Below are 19710 nucleotides of genomic sequence, written 5' to 3' on the forward strand. Positions count from 1 at the left end.
GATTCACCATGGTCTTGGATCAGATGTTGGACTCGTGATCGACAGCTATTTCCCTCTCGGAGGAAAATAGTTGTGTGTGTGTGTGTGTGTGTGTGTGTGTGTGTGTGTGTGCAATTATTTTTGTTTTATCCTACAATTTCCTCTGTTAGGTTGTTCCAAAAGAATTGTGTACATGTGTATGCCCTTATGTACGTAGATGTGTGTGTAATATATATATATATATATATATATATATATATATATGTGTGTGTGTGTGTGTGTGTGTGTGTATGTATGCATGTATACATGCTTTTACATCATTTATATATGAATATATGTGTGTTTGGGCGTCGTTACTTGCGGCGAAGGTCAAGGGGATGACGGTTCGAATCCTGCCACCGGCGATGTTTGAACCAAGGGCATGGTTCTTTAAATTCCACGCTACAAAGCCCTCTGTGATGGGCACCGTCCTAGCCTTCCGATAGGAGGGAGTTTGTGACGTTAAACCATATCAACATCATTATTTTTGTATTAAACAAGTCCAGATCCATCTTGAAGGGTGTGTTGAAATTGCATAATCTACCCAGGAACGAATATGTCGTTGATGTTCCTACAGTATAGTCAAGGTCTAGAAAACTGGCAAAAATATTCCTCTTCAAGACTCCATAAAAGAATGGAAAATAGTACTAAAAGCGGCCCCATTGTTACCCCGTCTGTTTGTGTTTATTCGTTACTTCTGAAGCAACCGAAGTAGGGTTGGGTGAAGGAATTCTTTGGTACAGCATTCGAGTAGGACTTTTATCTTATCAAGACTGTTACACTTAAATGTGGAATCATCATTATATTCTCGTTTCAAAATGTAACGAATTGTTTTAACAAGGCAAGAGTATTTGTGAAAAGTGATCCAACGTCCAGGGAAATTATACCCATGTCTGATTTATTTGAGCGAAGTAGGTGCAGGAAGTTTGGGCAGAGTTGGTCGTATATTTCGAAGGGACAAATGAGGAAAGAATTTTGCCGTTTTTTTTTTTTTTTTTTTTTTTTTTTTTTTTTTTTGTAACATGGTACGCCGAAGTAGGAATTTGTGTTGTGATATTACCGTACGAGTAATTAAGGCTCATAGTCACCTACTAACTACTGGAGCATTGTTCCAGCGGTATGACCATAGATAATATTGTCTTTTTCTTCTTTTCTTTCTCTTCATCTTCGGTGGGGTCACGGACAATACTAATATATATATATATATATATATATATATATATATATGTGTGTGTGTGTAATTGTATATACATATATATATATATATATATATATGTGTGTGTGTGTGCGTGTGTGTATGTATATGTGTGTATATATATATATGCGTATATATATATGTGCGTGTGTATATATATATATATATTATATATATATGTATATATATACATATATATATATATATATATATATATTATTGATTTATTTACTTTTTTGTAAATATGTATCAGTGTCAGTAACGACCTTATTGACCAAGAGTGCAATTTTGTATACTCCTCTAGTGCTTGAGTATGTGCATATTTCTGTGTGTGAGAGAGAGAGAGAGAGAGTCTGTGAATGTATGGAGAAAGAAGAGAGACCGAAAAGCATTGGACGCTGAAAAAGGACAATTTCCCAACAATATGTAGCTGCACCATTTGTTGCCCCTAGTCCCTGGAAGGTTCCATGACTAATGCCAGCCGGCAACCGCCAAGAGCTTTTTCTTGGGACGCGCTCCCGCCTTACGACAAAAATCTCCTTCGCGATTTTATTCCCATTTGTCTTCCCAGTGTCGAGTCGGAGCGTCGCGTTTCCCGCAGACGTTGCCAATCCCATCGGGAGCCATGGAAAGCTATCTGGAAAGTCGCCATAATGGAGAGTGTTGTGCTGACGGAAGAAGTGGAGATAAAGAATAAGGAATTGTGCACGTGGAAACGCCAGATGCTAAAACTGGGAAAAGTAATGACAACTATGTACATGTATAATATTTTTTTCAGAGGCAATATAGTCGAGTAGAAAAGGTGATAGAAAAATACGGGGTGTATCGGAACGTCAGATTACATTAGTGTTCCTGTTACAACCTGTTTTCATACGACCTTGTGTGCGTGCGTGTGTTTGTGTGTGTGTGTGTGTGTGTGTGTGTGTGTGTATCTCGTCTGCGTCATAATTAATTTTCAGTGGATGAAGAAGAGAAGGAGTCGCGTAAAAAAAGTGAATGTGGGTAAGCCATCTTCGGCTGTCGAACCGTAGGGGTGACTATATTGCTTTTGACCCAAGCAATGTGGCGGGGGACAGGAATAACCCTTCATCCCCGAGTTGCTGAGATTGTGGTGGGGAGGGGGTGTTTATTTGTTTATGAAGTGGTTGTTTGCTTTGATTCGGTCAGGCCCCTTATGAGGGGGAAGGATATTTTGGTGTAAATATATGGTTAAATATAGCATTCTACCGCCCTCCTGAACACGTTTTCATTTCGCTCTTTCCTCTTAGTTTCCTTCAGGGACAGAGTAGTTTGTGGTAAGTTGTATTGTGCAGTGCAAGGAGCTTGGGTGGTAGATAGCATTTGGCTCGCACGGTCTACGGCCAGACGTGTGTAAGTTTGAGTTCCACAGGACACCCCACCCCAACCCCTTCCCATGTCAAGATTCTCTTTTTTCTACTCTCATATCCTTGTTCCGTGTGCACCCAAAGTCATAGGGGTTGGATTAATTCTTGCAAGGCTGGAGGCAATTAGAAAATCAAAATTTGAATCATTGAGGTTTGCCTTTTGACGTCAATCGTGACACTGCTTCATTGCCAGATTCGCTTGCGGGTGAATTAGTGTTGTTGCCAACTCTGTCCTATTATCATATACCACCAACACTTTTTTATTTTAGGTTTTCGGTCGTTATCTGCTGGCAAGGGCTGCTTCGGTGGTTTGTGCATTTTCACTTCACTGGACCAGTGTGTACTGCGTTGATTTAAAATGAAATGAAAATAAATACTCAGCCTGTGAGGTGGGTTTGTCGGAGCGCGGGGATATAATGCCGCTTGCAGTCGCCACACCAACGCGAAGGAATGCTGCGTAGCTCGAAAGTGTATAGAATGAAATAGAAATTATTAAAGTGCTGCCGACATTCCACGGAAATGGATTCTATTTCCTTTGGCTGCCAAGTTCACTGAACTGCCATATAAAGTTCAATTAATCGCGTTGTTTACGTCACCTGCCCGTATTTCTATGAGTATTTCGGTTACAAACATCGGGAGTCGTAACGGTCCAGCGTAGACTTGGAGAATCCTATGAATTGAATGGGTAGTTTCTTTGTTCCTGATCACGCACCAGTCTTTTGTGATTAGAGACGAATATCCACCAAAGAAGAAAGAAAAAATATGCTGATAATGTTTGAACCACTACTGTCCCACCTATTTCGTAGCCTTATTATTATTATTTATTTATTTAATTATTTTTTTTTTTCATTTCCATCTCTATGGCTCTTTGGCGCGATGTCGTCCTGAATGGAAGAGCTGGGCTGACGGAATACTAATACTGATTCCTCTGGCATTGAGTACACGGAAATTCATAGAAAAAATTGGCGGCACTTGTATTAAAGTGGGTCGTTATGGAGGTTCTTGATCGAGGTGGGCAATCCCTTTGCTGATTGGGTGCCAAGTAGATGAATTAAACTGCATGGCGGAGAACAAATGATAAAAAATAACCTCGGCATAGAAGAGATGTTAATGAACCTAGATACAACTTAAACAGAAAAATGTGACAAAATGCATCTTATCGGGGTTCGTCTCTCTCTCTCTTTCTCCCTCTGAGGTCAAGAAAGTTTGTGAAATGCACATCACGTTGACAGGACCCAACGATGCAATTACTTTCTTGCACTGTTGCTACGATGGCAATAGCCGCGACTTGGGGAACATCCATCTCTGTCTTTGCAAGCCAAGGGCAAGGGCCCGGTGGGGACCGGTATAGAACGTGTTGTGGATTGGTGGCAAGGGAGAGTTCGGGGAGGGGGGTGTGGATAAATGAAGGGCTCACGGAGGGACAACGCGGACGCGCAAGAACATGAAGGGAGAACAATACGAAGGTGAAGAGGCAAGGAAGGGCAGAGTGGAGGCGAGGGCTAAGGAAGGGCAGGCAGGGACTTGGTTAGGGGTTAAGGTTGGCATCAGATTTCGAGAAGCCTTAGTAAATTGCTGCCCTCCAACTCCCCTCGCATCACCTCCGAGCCGTCATTCCGTTCGGCTTCATTGTCACACCGTCGAACATATTGGTTTGCATCTCCACCTCTCTTCGCCCCGTTACACTCCAACTGGCTAAAACCACTTTTTTTCTCTCTCTCTCTCAGCTACAACTGCCTTGTCAAGATTTTGCCATTCCTCTTCCGCTCTGGTAGCCCCTTCGGCTGCAGAACTATTCTTCGTCTTCAAATAGGTCTCCCCAGCGTCCGTTAACGTTGCCATGCTATGATACCATCTACTGCCACCGGCATTCACTGACTGCTCCCGCGACCCGCACTATTCATTCGTCTCGTGACTTCAAGTGGAAACGAGCCATGGTCGATCATAAAAACTGTTTTTAGAGGCAGTTATTGGGCAAGTCTGTGCAGCAATACAGATCTGTTTAAATGATTCTGTTTTTATGCATGGATTAGAATTAATGTAATTGCATTTGACGGGGATCTGGAAATGTTTGTGTCCCCTACAGGACTACATCCGCCCATTAATCACCCGCCGTAGATATAGACCCATTAGCGAACACATGTGCAGGTTCTCGAGGTTTGGGTGGGTGTAGTGCGTGTCATTTATACGTAAAAAAAAAAACAGCAGGATATTTCGATGATAAAAAAAAGGGACAGACTTAAAAAAAAAGTGGGGGAAGGAGAGGACGGAATAAGCAGGAAGATATAGATAGATAACATAAAATATTTACCAAGTAGCAAGAGGGCCTAACGTAGGGCGATAGGATTCTGGACATACCCACAGTGCGTGCGACAGTTTTACTGTTTGTATAACGCTGGATAGTTTTATTTTATCAACTCCCTCAAAAATGTGATGTACAGCACTTTGCACATTTCTTTCTGGCAAGACCTTGTTCATCTGAAGGAGAAACTCGGAGTTAAACGGTGGTGGATGATTGAATACATTCTGTCCTGCGTCAGCACTTAGCATAATCGTCATCATACTTTAGCCAGACCGAAAACTTGTGGAATACGATTCTATGTTGAAAGGGGTTAAGAGTAAAACATTTACGGATCGCCATAAGTGAGTTACGAATCCATTAGTTTCATGGGTCGAATTCCATCCATCTATTCCTACAAGGCTAACCAAATAAAAACTAAATTAGCGTTTCAAACTGCAGTTAAATGACATCACAGTTCATAGTCATCAAATGAATGAAAATAAGTGTACTGTATTTCGTTGTTCTGATTCGCCATCATGTAATATTCATCAATGACGAGAAAATACTGATAGTCTTGCTGAGATTACTACGTAGATGAGTATCGTTATCCTTTACCTTTTCATAAAGGTTGAAGAATACCAATGTTAATATATTTGCAGCGCGAGATAAAAATTTAATATTCTTTGCATAGTGCAAACATAACCTTACCAGCGAAACAAAATGAAAATACAACTCGTTTCAAAACGAACTCATAACCACAAACGAGAATAACGTACCGTTTGTCGGGGCACGGTACTTCATTGCTAAAATATTAGTGGGGGGGAAATGAACCTATAAACGTCAACCTGAGCACGTTAGAGCCGCTCCTGAATCACGGTATAGTGAAGGTTACTTTCCCCCGTGGGCCAACATCGGCTTACGTCCGTTATCCTTCACCAATATTGTTTTCAGTGTAACCTGATACCTGTGTCGCCACGACTTCACGCAACGTTTAGCTCATTTCAAATAATTTCGTTCGTGTTTACTCGCCATTGTAATCCGTGACTGAACGAAATTAAGGAGGTCTTCTATTATGTGATGAGAATGCCAAAATGTTTTCCCTCATATTTTTTTAACGTATATGAATTAAAACCAACTTAATTATCTTTAATTTTTTCTTCTACGTTATGAAAGTTTTTTTTTTTCCATACAAGATAGCAGGCGTTATATGCATACACCATGCAGATCTGCATGCACACGAGGACGTAATTTTTTTTACAAACATACATGCATCATACGTGCAGTGTGCACACAAACCTACATACAAACGTACAGAGATCCACACATAGGTCTTGCATATCTTGCCATCAGAATAACAGCTGTGTGCTAGGAAGGTATTAGTAGAAATGAATATGGAATCTAATTATCATAAGTTATATACACCTGAAATAATTTCTGTCCAAATAACTGTAGATTTTTTTTTTTTTTTTTTTTTTTACATTCTTCAGTGAAAGATGTATATTTCCACTGGATATGCTAGGAATAATAACATGTTTACAAAACAAGCGCTGAGATTGTTTCTTCACAAATCGTTCCACGAGCTAATCTGTGTGAAGCAGCTGGCATTCTGCATTTTATTTACAATACGAGTCTTTACTATATTGTTAAAATGTTTTTTCCGTTCCTGAGTGAGGTTGGAGAGGAGGGAAGGGACTGCAAACTCACCTAGATTTGCCTCCCCCACCCCACCCTTGCCAGTGTCGCAGAGCACTGGGTGCTGCGAGACTAGTCAAATCGGCTCTGACTTGAACGTGGCCTCCCGGGAGCGGGAGTGTCCTAACGAAAATCCTCTTGAATGAATTGAGCTAATAGACGTAGACTGTTCTCGCTACTCAACTTTATAAGACTTTTATTTGCATAATCATGCCAAAGTTTTGCTATATTTTAACTCTGTATTTTAACCATGGGTTTATATATATATATATATATATATATATATATATATATATATATATATATATATATATATATATATATAAATGGTTCTGTTGTTTTGTAGCTACACAAATCCTGTGCTGTAGTTGGAAGACGTACCTGAATGAAATATTTTTGTTGTTGCAGACGTCGCTGGTGCAGTTCGCCATGGGGTCTGCAGAAGCACGGAGGGCGAGTATGGAACAACTCTTGGGCTTTTGTCCTCCGCATTTGGTGAGTGATCAGCGAGTACTAAAGAAAACTAGTGTTGCTTCTTGCAGACTTGATTTATAGATACTGTATGCATATGATATATATATATATATATATATATATATATGTGTGTGTGTGTGTGTGTAATGTATAGGTATGCATATGATACGTTTGCAATGTACTGATTCAGGAAAGTAATTATGTAAGGGAATTTGTTTCATAATGAAAATACATCCATCTAGTAATATTTCTTTGCCAGAGAAAGTGATTTATTGACACAATTTACATTGTGTATGTATAATATCCAATTTATTTTAGCGTGGAATATTAGTTCGGAAATGTTTATCAACAATTTTAGAATTGTTTATCCTTAACGAAGCCTTGGGCTTCACTGATTCAAACGGGTGTTAGTTGTTCAGTTGACAGTGGTACCAGTCAATGTTGATCCACTGTTTCTTGTCCGTAGCACAGTTATCAGTACTGAAGCGACATGCTTGATATTATGAAACTGAGTTTCAGATTTTTTTCTATTTTATTTTCAGGGATTCACGAAAGTTTAGTTTATTATTACATCTGGTGTGACTTGTGGTGCAACAAAATTTTAATTTCCGCACAAAATTAAAGCCTATCAGGTTATATATTTGCATTGCATCATACTTCCAGATATGCTTGAGACAAATCAGACGATTTTGATTTACCCCAATAAAACATGTGACGGAGACCAGAACAAAACAAATAAAGTATGCCATTGGGACAAAACCTGCCGAAGTGCCCATTGAAGTACTCGTACTTCTTGGTGTCAAATCCTCAGACAAATAAATCCTTACGTTTGAAAACTCCTCTCCTACACTCCCATTACCTACTCTCCCCTCCCATACCATATACTGATCATGTTGGCTAACCTCACCCTTCCCACACTCCACAAAGGTCACCCTTCGACTCCACACCCCCACAATACCCATCAGTGCCATGGGAGTCACCCCCCACCCACCCACACACTCCCACACACTCCTTCACCACTTCCCCAACTCCTCCGTATAACCTAATTTTTTCATGATTTGGAAACCCCAAGTTTGATGTGTACACACACACACACACACACACACACACACACACACACACACACTGGTGAGCAAGGAGTTGGGTTTTTGTGTGTGTAAGGTCACACCATTACCCATAGATAGATACACGAGTTCTGAGCTCTCACCCGGGAGACTAATAGTTGTCGATCACGATTCTAGCACGTGAGCCAAGATTGTGGTAAATCAAACACACACACACGCACGCACGTAGACTCAACGGCGCAGTGGTAGTGTTTGCAACTGCTACTACAGCGGTCCGTGTTTGAATCCCGCCCAGGACTGAAATAATTGCAGTATCGCTGCGAGTCGTTACTCCAACTCTCGTGGGAGAGGAGTTGGGTGTATGTGTGTGCGTGGAAGGTCACAGCATTACCCATAGATCAGTCATATATGAGCTGTGAGCTCTCTTCCGGGAGAGAAGTAGCTGTCGATCACGAGTCCAACACGAGATCCAAGATCATAGTGAAACACACACACGCTAGCAGACACACTAAAAGGACAGGAAATTGGGAGGTGGGCGGGGCGGCGCGGGGCGGGGCTGGGAGGGAGCGGGGGTGGATGGAGGGAGGAAGGGACATACCTCCACCCCAGCAAGAGCCCAGTACCTGTCAAAGCGCATTACTCGTGACACAACCAGAAGAAGACTTCTTCCCCTCCTCGCGGCGTGTCCCTGGGAGCTAAGATGGCCGTCCCCAACTTGGTCTAGCAGGATAGAAAAAAAAATCGTCACACACACACACACACACACACACACACACACACACACACACACACACACACACACACACACACACACACACACACACACACACACACACACACACACACACACACACACACACACACACACACACATATATATATAATATTTGTTGTGTGTGTGCACTGATACATTTATATAGATGTGCGCATGTATCCTTGTATGTATACATGTGTGTATGTACCTATATATGTATCTACGCGTGTATGTATTTTGTGTGTTATGCTTGTATGTACGCGTGTATGTGTATGTATGTATATATGTTTGTATGTGCGGCATGTGTGTGTACATTTATGTGTATATGTATGCATGTAAGTGTACATGTGTATATGTACTGTATGTGCACATGTATGTATATATGTATGCATAGATATATTTATGCATACATGCGTTTATACGTGTATATATGTACAGTATGTATGTGTGCATGTATGCTTGTATAATGTATGTATAAAATGGACAATTTCGCTCTACTGAACAATCACAGTGTCCAAACCTATTAATATGTAAATCGGGTACTATCGACCTGCGGGGAGAAGAACCAACAAGCTCAACAACAGCATCATATTGGACACTGCGGTTATAGTCCACTGTGATGCCTTGTTAGAGACTAGAGGTGGGGGGGAGGGGGGAAGAGCCGGAGGAAGAAGAGGAGGAGTGGGGAAGCAAAGCTAAGTCTATACCTCATTCATATGTATGTATGTATATTTATATATATGTATATATATATATATATATATATATATATAGATGTGGTGATTGGAATAAAAATGTAAAAAGATCAGTTTTTATTTCCATGTACTTGAGAGCTTACAGGATTTCAGATCCTGAATTTATTGATGACGAAATTAGAACTATCCGGAATATTGGGGAAAAGTTAAAATATCCCACTCATATTCTTAATCAATGCCACAATACCGCCAAGAAACGCTTTTACAAAACTTGCAATCAAGAACAAGGAAACCATAAACAACTACACTTGTTCTTCCTCTTCATGAAAATTTTCTTGGTATTGTTAACCTACTCAAAAAATTGGATATCAAAGTAGCTTTTAAATATGACCACACCATTAAGAAAACTTTAATTAAGAACAGCCCTCCAAACAACAACGGTATGGTCTATAAAATTCCTTGCCAAGATTGTAAAAAAATTTATATTGGACAAACTGGGAAAAACTTGGAAACAAGGATTTCCCAACATAAATATAGTGTGAGATCTGCCCAGGAAAATAATGCGGTATTTCAACATAAAGCATTATACCACCATCATATTGATTGGTCTAAGGCAGGGGTGGGGAACCTTTTTGTGCATGAAGGCCACCTTACAATTCATCGTCCCACATAGAGGCCGCACTTAAAAAAATTTTTTTTGTTCAATTATTTTATCCCTTTTTATAATAAACAATATACTTTTTGAATGATAAATAATATATATATTTTTTAAATAATATGTATATCAAAGGCCGCAGAAGGCCGCACTTGATGGCCCGGAAGGCCGCAGATTCCCCACCTCTGATCTAAGGCAACAATTTTAGCCAAAGGAAAAAGACTACAAGAAAGAAATATGATAGAATCCTGCTTAATATCAGGCACGTCTGATAAAAATATAAACTTAAGCTATGGTCATTTTAAATGTGATAGATTGGTAACCCAAATGGTCACCGAGATCTTTCCGCCAGATTGAGCCTTATGTGTTGGTCAGGTCGATAGAGGTAAGGTCATCCCCCCTCTTCACATTGTATTGTCTCCCCCCATTCCCCCCTATGGTTGCCACCTGATACGTACATTTAAACAAAACTCTGTAGCTCTGTCATTAAGTCTGAAGATGTAATATACTGTACAAAAGTATTTACTGTCTACAAGTTTCCCTCCTGTGGTTATTTTTCATTTTTGTATCACGGTGATGTGATTGCTTGCACACATATATATATATATATATATATATATATATATGATATATGTGTGTGTGTGTATATATATATGTATGTATATATATATATATGTATATATATATATGCATGTATATATATATATATGTATATATATATATATATATATATATGTGTGTGTGTGTGTGTGTGTGTGTGTGTGTGTGTGTGTGTATATATGTATATATATATATATATATATATGTATATGTATGTATATATATGTATATGTATGTGTGTGTATATATATATGTATATATATATATATATATATATATCTGTGTGTGCGTGTGTGTGTGTGTGTGCGTGTGTGTGTGTAAGTTATCGCGAATCTTTCTTTATTATTATATAAAGTTGATAGTCTTTAGGTGCACCCGAGCACTTGCATTTCTTGCCTGTCTTTCTAGCAATACTTTTTCCAGTTTCTTTGTCAAGCCATTTTGAGCGAGCCTGATTTGGGGGAGTCTGTCCTTTAACGGGCTCTTGGTTCCTTTTGTGAATTTCAAGTCTCAGAGGGAAGTCGACAAGTTTTAACTAGTTCCGCGGATTTCAGGACGCAGTTCGTGTCCAGTCTGTGTGGCCCAGGAGTTTAAGGGAACGTGGATACGAGTAAATTTTCCTTTGTTATTTTAGGCACGTACAAGATTGTCATATTGGTCAATGACAACGCGAGCGAATTGAAAGTGCACATTCAAGAATTGTCGCCTCAAACAGATATATATTGTTATTATCATTATTGTTGTTGTTGTTTTTGTTATTACGAACACTGCTATTATTTCACATTTCTACACGTTTAAACGTAGATGCTGTATAACCGTCCTTGGTCGCTACAAGAGCAGCGTTCATAGATGCTGAGGCTTTCTTTTAGACGACATGACGTGGATATAATGGAGATGGGGGTGGGGTGGAGCCATGGAGGGGAGAAACGGTGGAATTATGACTTATGCATGTTAAGGTAGATCGTTGGACGGCTAAAGGACACCATGTTTTGACGACACTCGAAACCAAAGGCCATTGACGCCGTCGAAAGCCGACACGACCCGACCCGACCCGAATCTTAGTCCCGCCGAGTGTCGAAGGACGCAGTCTTAGCCTATTACGACGCGGTTAAGGGGGGCCCGCCGTGGCTTCGTTGGTAGAGCGCGCGTCTGGTAACCGCGCGGTGAATTCGGCGTCTGTTTGAACCCTGATCGCGGCGCAGAGGTTAAGAAGGTCATCCACACTGAGTCATGGCCCCCGACCGCTGTTCGCCTCGTACCTTAGGTGACTTGGACATCAACGTGTGATACAATAGCTTCCTCCAGGTATTGTCACTGATGTGGCTATAGCGTGGACACCGTCTCTCTTGCGTTCATGTATGAGCAGATCCAGACCACCGCCAAGGGTGAGGTCCGAGCGGGTACCAGCCCCGCAAAAAAAAAAAAAGGCTAAGATCTGTGAATAACACACCTTGAGCGCGTTCACGAAGTTTACTCAATATTTTACTCCCACGAGTTTTGCGTTCAAAGAAATCTCGCGTGGCTTTTTTACCCGTCGCTTTTCTTCTCCACGAGTGGTCACTTGAAAAATGTTGAACCCAACCTTGAACAAATTCGCAAGTCTGAAAACTTCAGAAAATGCATAAACCTTTTTCAGAAACAGCAAAAAAATACTAGCAAAGGAATTAAAAGTGTGTGCGTGTGTGTGTGTGCGCGTGTGTGCATGCGCTCACAACAACTACACCATCTCGCAATCCTTTGTACCACACCCACATCACTGTATTACCTTATTCGTTATCTCACTCAAGGACCCGTCTACTCGCCACACCATCAACATAGTACTGGCTTATGTCCGCGCCACACAAGAGCTTAGTTTACTTACGTCTTTAACGTCTGGTCTGCGGTTTGTTTGGTGTCAGGCTCCGAGGATAGAGGTCGTCTCTGTAGCGGTTGGTTACTCGTGTGGTCCTGAACGTTATCTGGCAATACGATGCGGGGAATGTCCTTTAGCAACTGTCGCGTCAGACCAAGCCGCCTTGAGGTGCAGCATATGCTGTGGCACTTTAAGGTGAAGCATTTTATGCTGTGGTGTAATGCTGTAGGGGTTGGAGGGTATAATGCTGCGGGTGTTGTTGGCGTTGGTCTGTAATTGATTTCATTTTTATATTGATTTTTTCACGTTGCGACGATGCCGCCGCCCCCAACGCCATAAAATGAATAAAACCGGCTGGTGACAGTCAGGGTAAAATCAATAGTGACTAATTCTCTCTCTCTCTCTCTCTCTCTCTCTCTCTCTCTCACTCACTTCTCTCACTTCTCTCCCTGCATGCTCCGCTATAAGCAATATCGAAGCTCTAGGACTGGTGTGGTAGTGAGAATGATTGAGAGGTAGGAGGAGGAGGGTGGAGGAAACGGGAGAAATGGTATTGACAACGGCGAGAGAAGCGGATGTGAACAGGAAGAGGAGAACGAGGCAGAGGAATAGGAATGTCGGGGAGAGGAGAAGTAGTAGTAGTAGTAGTAATAGTAGTAGTAGTAGGACTAGGACTGTGAACTGTGTCTGTGGGACATAGGTCCTGACTACTTTCACCACAGTAACACGAGTATGGAGGTCGTTAAGAAAAATTAGTAGGACCAGTAGTTCGACCAGTAGTAAGAGCAGTAGTAACAATAGTAAAAGTACTAATAGTAGTAGCAGTAAACATTTGTAAGAACATCATTAGCAAGGGTAATACGATTATTATCATTAATAGTAATAGTAGTAATAGTACAAGCAGTAGGAGCAACAATAGTAGTAGGAGCAGTAGTAATAGTACTATTTAGTAGGAGCAATAGTGAGAGCAGCAGGAGCAATAGTAGTTATAGTAGTATTTAGTAGGAGCAATAGTAAAGGGAACACGGGCATTAGTAATGCAGTATTAACATTGGTGGCAGAAATATTAAGTGCCTAATAGCGTTTGGTCTGTAGCGTATCGGGTGGCACTGCTGCCAAAGTGCCAACCGGGCCGAGGGAATGGACCTCAATTACTGTGAAATGGAAGTTGGCCGTGGCAGCCCAGCAAGGCGTTTTAAGGACACCGATAGGCAAATAGGGAATTTTCAAAGGGGAGATGGATGACGTTCCCGACAATGGATTGTGTTAGTGCGTCATTATACTTGATGGCACAGGAAGGCAGACACCAAGTGTGTATGTGTTTGTGTGTGTTTGTGTGTGTGTGTATGTATGATAGTATCAGTTCCATTAGATAAGATTAGGTCAAGATGGATTTGGTAAGGTTGATATACGTTAGTTTTGTTAAACCTCACGTGGTCGTGAATGAGCGCATTTTCAACTTCAAATCTTTAGCCATTTTCGAGTTCAGGGCTTCGGATTCGAGCTCAACTGGAGTTTCCAAATTCGCAGGGGGATAGCCTAGGCTACGTGTGATAAGAAGAAAACTTGTGGGGGATGAAGAGGCAGCCGTGGTGGGGGTGGGGGGGATTGCTTGAGAACCAAGATAAGCTGGACTGGTTGACACGTGTCGGCGGCTCTGAGGTAAAAACGGACCTGTTGGTTTCTTCGGAGGAAGAAGAGTCTGATGGGAGGTACTCTAAGGAATTCCAGGATGAATGGTAAGCTTTTTTTCGTAGTGGTTTTTAAGGATATTTTTTTTCTTTTCTTTCGTATTTTTGTATTTTATTTTGTTCTTTTCTTCTTCTCTTCTTTCCCTTTCTTTTGTGTGTGTGTGTGTGTGTGTGTGTTTGTGGTTCATAGATGCTGCTACTGCAGCCCAATGCGACTGTTTCATGTGAACATGCGAGTGCCGTGGACTTCAGGTATTTGGATTTCACCAACGCCTCTATCCTTGGCCACATTATCATGCCATGAGGTGGAGACGGATAGATGGTAAGAGAGAGATTCAAGGAGAGAGTACAAGTAATCAGCATTCATCTTCCTCCTCCTCTCCCTTCTTGTCTTCCGCTTCTTCCTCCTACTCCTCCTCCTCCTCCTTCTTCATTCTCCTCCTTTTCCTCTTTCTCTTTCTGTTCTCCTTTATCTCCCTTTTCCTCTTACTCCTACTACTCTAAATCTTTCTCTTCCTCCTACTCTTCCTCCTCTTCTTCTTTCTCCTCTTCCTCGTCCTTCTCCTGTACCTCGTCTTCCTACCTACTCCTCCTCCCTCCTTCCTTACTCGTACCTCTCCTCCTCCTCCGTTTCCTCCTCCTTCTTGTCCTCCTCCCGAGCCTTTCCCGTCTCGACGAAAAAAGAAAAGATACCGCAAATAAGCACACTATATTTTAAAATCCCGAAAAAAGAAAATAAACACACAATTACCGACAAACCATACTCGTCTTTAGTCCGCCCACTTGTGGGCCCTGTTGTTCTTTCTGTGTCGCTCTCAAACTCAACGAACCAGTCAGCCCTGGATGAGAAATTCTTGTGTGTTTATTTTGGCTCACGCGAGGCATTTGGACGTGGCTATGAGAAACAAACCCTTGTCTAACAATTCTGTATTGGTGATATATATATATATATATATATATATATATATATATATATATATATGTGTGTGTGTGTGTGTGCGTGTGTGCGCGCGCGCGCGCGTGTAACATATGTAAATGTATAATTCTGACAGCTAGCAGGAAATGGAAATATTGTTTACTTGATGGAAAGACTTGTTCCCAGCTCACACATATATGTAATTGTTAATGGCACCGTGTAATGAAATTGGCAAAGGTAATAGGTACTAGGGTGGCACCAAATATTAGATTTTTTTTTTTTTGGGGGGGTGGATAGTATTCGGGGGATTTCGTAATAACGTTATAAAAATATTTCCACGGATGATACAAGCTGGACGTATGCCAAGGTCCTCATCCGGGTAGTTATTCAATATTAGTTGGTAGAGAATTAGTCCTGTGGAATAATCATTCCGTGGAAGTCATATCAAATAACATATCTTCCTTAAACTCTCTCTCCTTCTTCCAGTTTAAACTGTCTCTCCTTCTTTTTCTTCTTCTGGATTGTCTATGCAGTTGCTCTCTCCTCATTGTTTCTCCTCTTCCCCCTAACCATTGCCTCACCTCTCCCCTCCTCCATTCCCCCTCCCCTCCTTCCTCCCTCCATCCCTCCTCCCTCCCCCACCCACCGATTCCATTAGTGTCCCTCGTTGGGCATATCCTTCGTCCGAAGAGGGACGGCGGCGTGGAGGGTGAGGGTGGGGGTGGGGGGGTAGTACCGCCATCTGCCAGGCTCGTTACCGTTGTCGAGCCTCCATCAATAGCCCCGTGGTTGTGTTGTCACCAAACACGGGTGGACCCGAGGTCACCGCTGGTTTTCGAAGGATCTCGGGGGCTCGCGATCACACAGGAGCTAGAACCCACCTCCCATAACCCTCCTCGCCCTTCCCTCCCTCCATCCCCTCCTTCCCTCCCTCCCATCCATTCTTTCTTCCCTCCTATCCCTCCCCCCTTCTTCCCTCCCTCCCTCACTCCATTCCCTCCTTTCTTCCCTCCCTCCCATCCATCCCTTCCTCCCTCCCTCCCTCCCTCCCTCCCTCCCTCCCTCCCTTCATCCCTCCTTCCCTCCTTCCATCCCTCCTTCACCTCGCTTTCCCTTGTTTCCCTTCCTCCTCTTCTCACTTCTACAGTTCGTTTCCATCCCACTTTTTAGCCTCTTCTTCATTCTTCCTTATCATACCATGTTTCCTTCCCTCCTACCTCCTGCGTCCCTCCTTCCCCCTCTCTCCATTCTTCCCTCCATCCCTCCCTTCTTCCTTCCCTCCTTCCCTCCCTCCCTCCCTTCTTCCCTCCCTCTTTCAACCCCCCTCCCTCCTTCACCTCGCCTTTTCTTGATTCCCTTTCTTCTTTTCTCACTTCCACTGTCCATTCCCCGCCCCTTTTTAGCTTCCTTTTCATTCTTCCTTGCCCAGCTATGTTCTCTCTCCCACCTCTCTTCTTCCCTCCCTCCCTCCCTCCCTCCTTCCCTCCCTCACTCCCTCCCTCCCATGTGCCTGGGCCTTCTTTCTCCCCGTCATAAATCTCTCCCTCACATCTCGAATCTCTTTTTCTCCTCTCTCCCTCACTTTACTTCCATTGACTTTCCCCATTTTTTTTTTCATTTTCCACCTTTCACCTCTTTTACTTTCCTATCTCTTCCAATAATTTTCCATACTTCTATTGACAGTCAGGTCCTCTAAGACTGACTTGGTAATTAAGAATGCAGTAATTCGTCTTCATCGTATCATTACCCGAGCATTGAATATTACTCGTACTTCCCCCAGCTGGGGAAAGAGTTCTGTAGCTCATACTTGCTGTTTCACTCCCTCTTTCTCTTTACTCCTTTCCTATCTTACTCTCTCCTCTCTCCTTGACTCTCTTTTGCTCTTTTCACATCTCACCTTTACTCTCTCCTGCAGTCAATTTCCTCCATCTCTCCCGTCGCTTTCTTATTTTGGAAGTTTCTGCTCTCAACTTTGCATTGGCTTAGTTCCTCCTCTCCTTCACAGATTTTTCTTTGGTAATCCATCTCCAGAGTTTCTCGGCTCAGCTTACACGCAGACTCACACACACGCACGCACACACACACACACACACACACACACACACACACACACACACACACACACACACACACAAAGCCCCTCGAGTCTAATTAATGGAAATAAAAACATTTGATCAAGGCCTATAGTTGTTGGTTTTGGCTTTATAGCCCGCCAGCTCAGTGGGGTCCCCAGGCTGGTGAGTCATCTTAACACCAAAGAATATATAAAAACCTAAGTTATGTTCCCACGTCATTTGTGGCCCTTTCCATCGAGCCCGTCTCGCAGCATGGGTTCATGCAAATGTGATGGGCTAAAAGAGCTTCTTTGTGTGGTTTAGAGTTTGTGTTCCCCATAAGTTTAGGGTAGGCAACACCCTCCCAGTAGGTTCAGCTACCATTCCTTAGCTTCAGCAAAAAGCCTCGTTTGATAAATGCAGTAAAACGGGATCATTAGAAAAGAGTTGATTGCAGATCTGTGTGTGTGTGGGTACGAGTAGGTTTTCCATATATTTCTGTCCCTTCTAGGGGTTGGGGGTTGTGTATTTTTGTGACGTGTTACTGTATGAGTAATGCACGTGTGTCGAGTGATTTCTTTAAAGCTAGCAGTCGTCGTGTGTACCAATCTAAACATAAATTTATAATGAGACATTTATACCTATGGCACGATCACTCGTAGAAAAGAATAATTAAAGCTTTTATAGCGAGTTTAATTATATTTAATGACGTACTTATTCTTTTGCCCTCAAATAGTTTTCACTTAAAAAAATAGACGAAGTAAAATTTGGCGGTCGTTTTCCAAGATGACGGAGGCTGTTTAGATTAAATTAAATGTAAGTGACTTATTATACAATTATAGGGAAATTGGCTGACACTTGGTTGAATACAATAGCCTGGCGGCAGTTAGGAGGAGAGGGAAAGTACCGCCAGGAAAAGAAGGGGGTGAATCTGTTTAAGCCCTGTTCACACTAGGGAACAGCGGAGGTTCAATTAAAATTACAAAGGATTACAAAGGAGGAGCATGCCGACAGGAGACCTTTTGGTCCATAACTAGGTCAGATGCGAAACAATTATAGTAATGATAAATGAATAAGAATAAATATTGATAAGATAGATAAATAGGTAAATTTAGATAAAAACAAACTGGTAATAGTAAATAACAATAACTGGACAGATAAATAATAATAAATGATAATCAAATGAATAGTAATAAACAAACAGACAAATAATATGAAACAAATGACAAGCATCACAGCATCTTGCTTAGGTGTTTATCTAAACGAATCTTAAAGCTTCAAACTGAACTACATTGCAATGCCTCTGCAGGAAGTTTATTCCATTCATCAACTACACGGTTGGCGAAGTTGTTTTTACCCACTTCCAAATTGAATCTATCTCCTGACAGTTTGAGACCAAAATGTAAGTCTGTGGAGGCGTTCACACACAACCGCACTTCTTTTTTTTTCTTGACTATGCGGTACCGCCGTAGTTTCCGCAAGTTTCAAACCGCTACTGTGAAGAGGTCCAAAGAGTATACACGCATACCGCATGGGTTGGTTGGGGGGTGGGGTGTCGGTGATAGTGAGTGGGTGGCACGGTTTAATAAAAGTCTCCTAGCGATGGAAGGAAAAGGACCCTAGGGTATGGTAGGGGGCTAAAAGCACCAATTGAAAGCCGTTTTTCGTCCACGTGCTTAACCCTTTTCCCACCCTCCCCTCCCCTCCCCTCCCCCGGGCGATCCTCAATTTCCAACTTTTCTGACGTGAAGCCGTTTGCATGCAAATGGGTCTCTTTTTAGAGTAGCTCCTCATTTCGCTGCCACACTCCCCGAAGCTGAATGGAAGAGTCTGGCCTTTAATTAGAATTAAATTGACGCTTATGACGTTAGGCAGAATGAAGTCTAACTGGCATGTCACTGTATAACGAAGCAGGTAATCGAGGTCATCTTAACTAACTCCATTGCTACGATACCGCAGATTAATGCCGACTGTGCTTAACCAGAATAAAATAAACCACTGATAGTGATACCATATATATATATATATATATATATATATATGTATATATATATATATATGTATATATGTATGTATATATATCCACTCAACCTCTAGGTTCAATGCAGGACCGTCTTCCTACCCACCTAGGGAACAATGCAGCCTTTGTATCTGTCTTTGCACAAAGAGGACGCCATTGTTCCAGAGGGTCTCGGCAATAAGAATAAAATCGCCTTGTGGTAGCCAGAATAAAATATTTAGATGACGTCACGGCCACCCTCCGATCTGAATAAAATCTCCCGAGTCGAAGATGTTTGTTGTTCTCTCTCTCTCTCTCTCTCTCTCTCTCTCTCTCTCTCTTCTTGGTGTCTGCGGACGATTTTATTCATGTCAGGGTTGCGCCC

General features: G+C 42.0%; 1 protein-coding gene across 3 annotated transcripts in view; it reads left to right on the forward strand.

The window, feature by feature from the left end:
* Reck (Reversion-inducing-cysteine-rich protein with kazal motifs) overlaps positions 1-19710 on the forward strand; it is a 147020-nt gene that overhangs the window by 95836 nt on the left and 31474 nt on the right. For all 3 annotated transcript variants that reach the window (XM_076179046.1, XM_076179045.1, XM_076179047.1), the window contains exon 4: positions 6980-7066. In XM_076179046.1, the coding sequence (XP_076035161.1) occupies positions 6980-7066 (87 nt within the window). The remainder of the gene's footprint in view (positions 1-6979; positions 7067-19710) is intronic.

This window comes from Oratosquilla oratoria, chromosome 42 (genome assembly GCF_046742065.1).
Source record: "Oratosquilla oratoria isolate Oo_2021 chromosome 42, ASM4674206v1, whole genome shotgun sequence".
Classification (NCBI taxonomy): Eukaryota; Metazoa; Arthropoda; class Malacostraca; order Stomatopoda; family Squillidae; genus Oratosquilla; species Oratosquilla oratoria.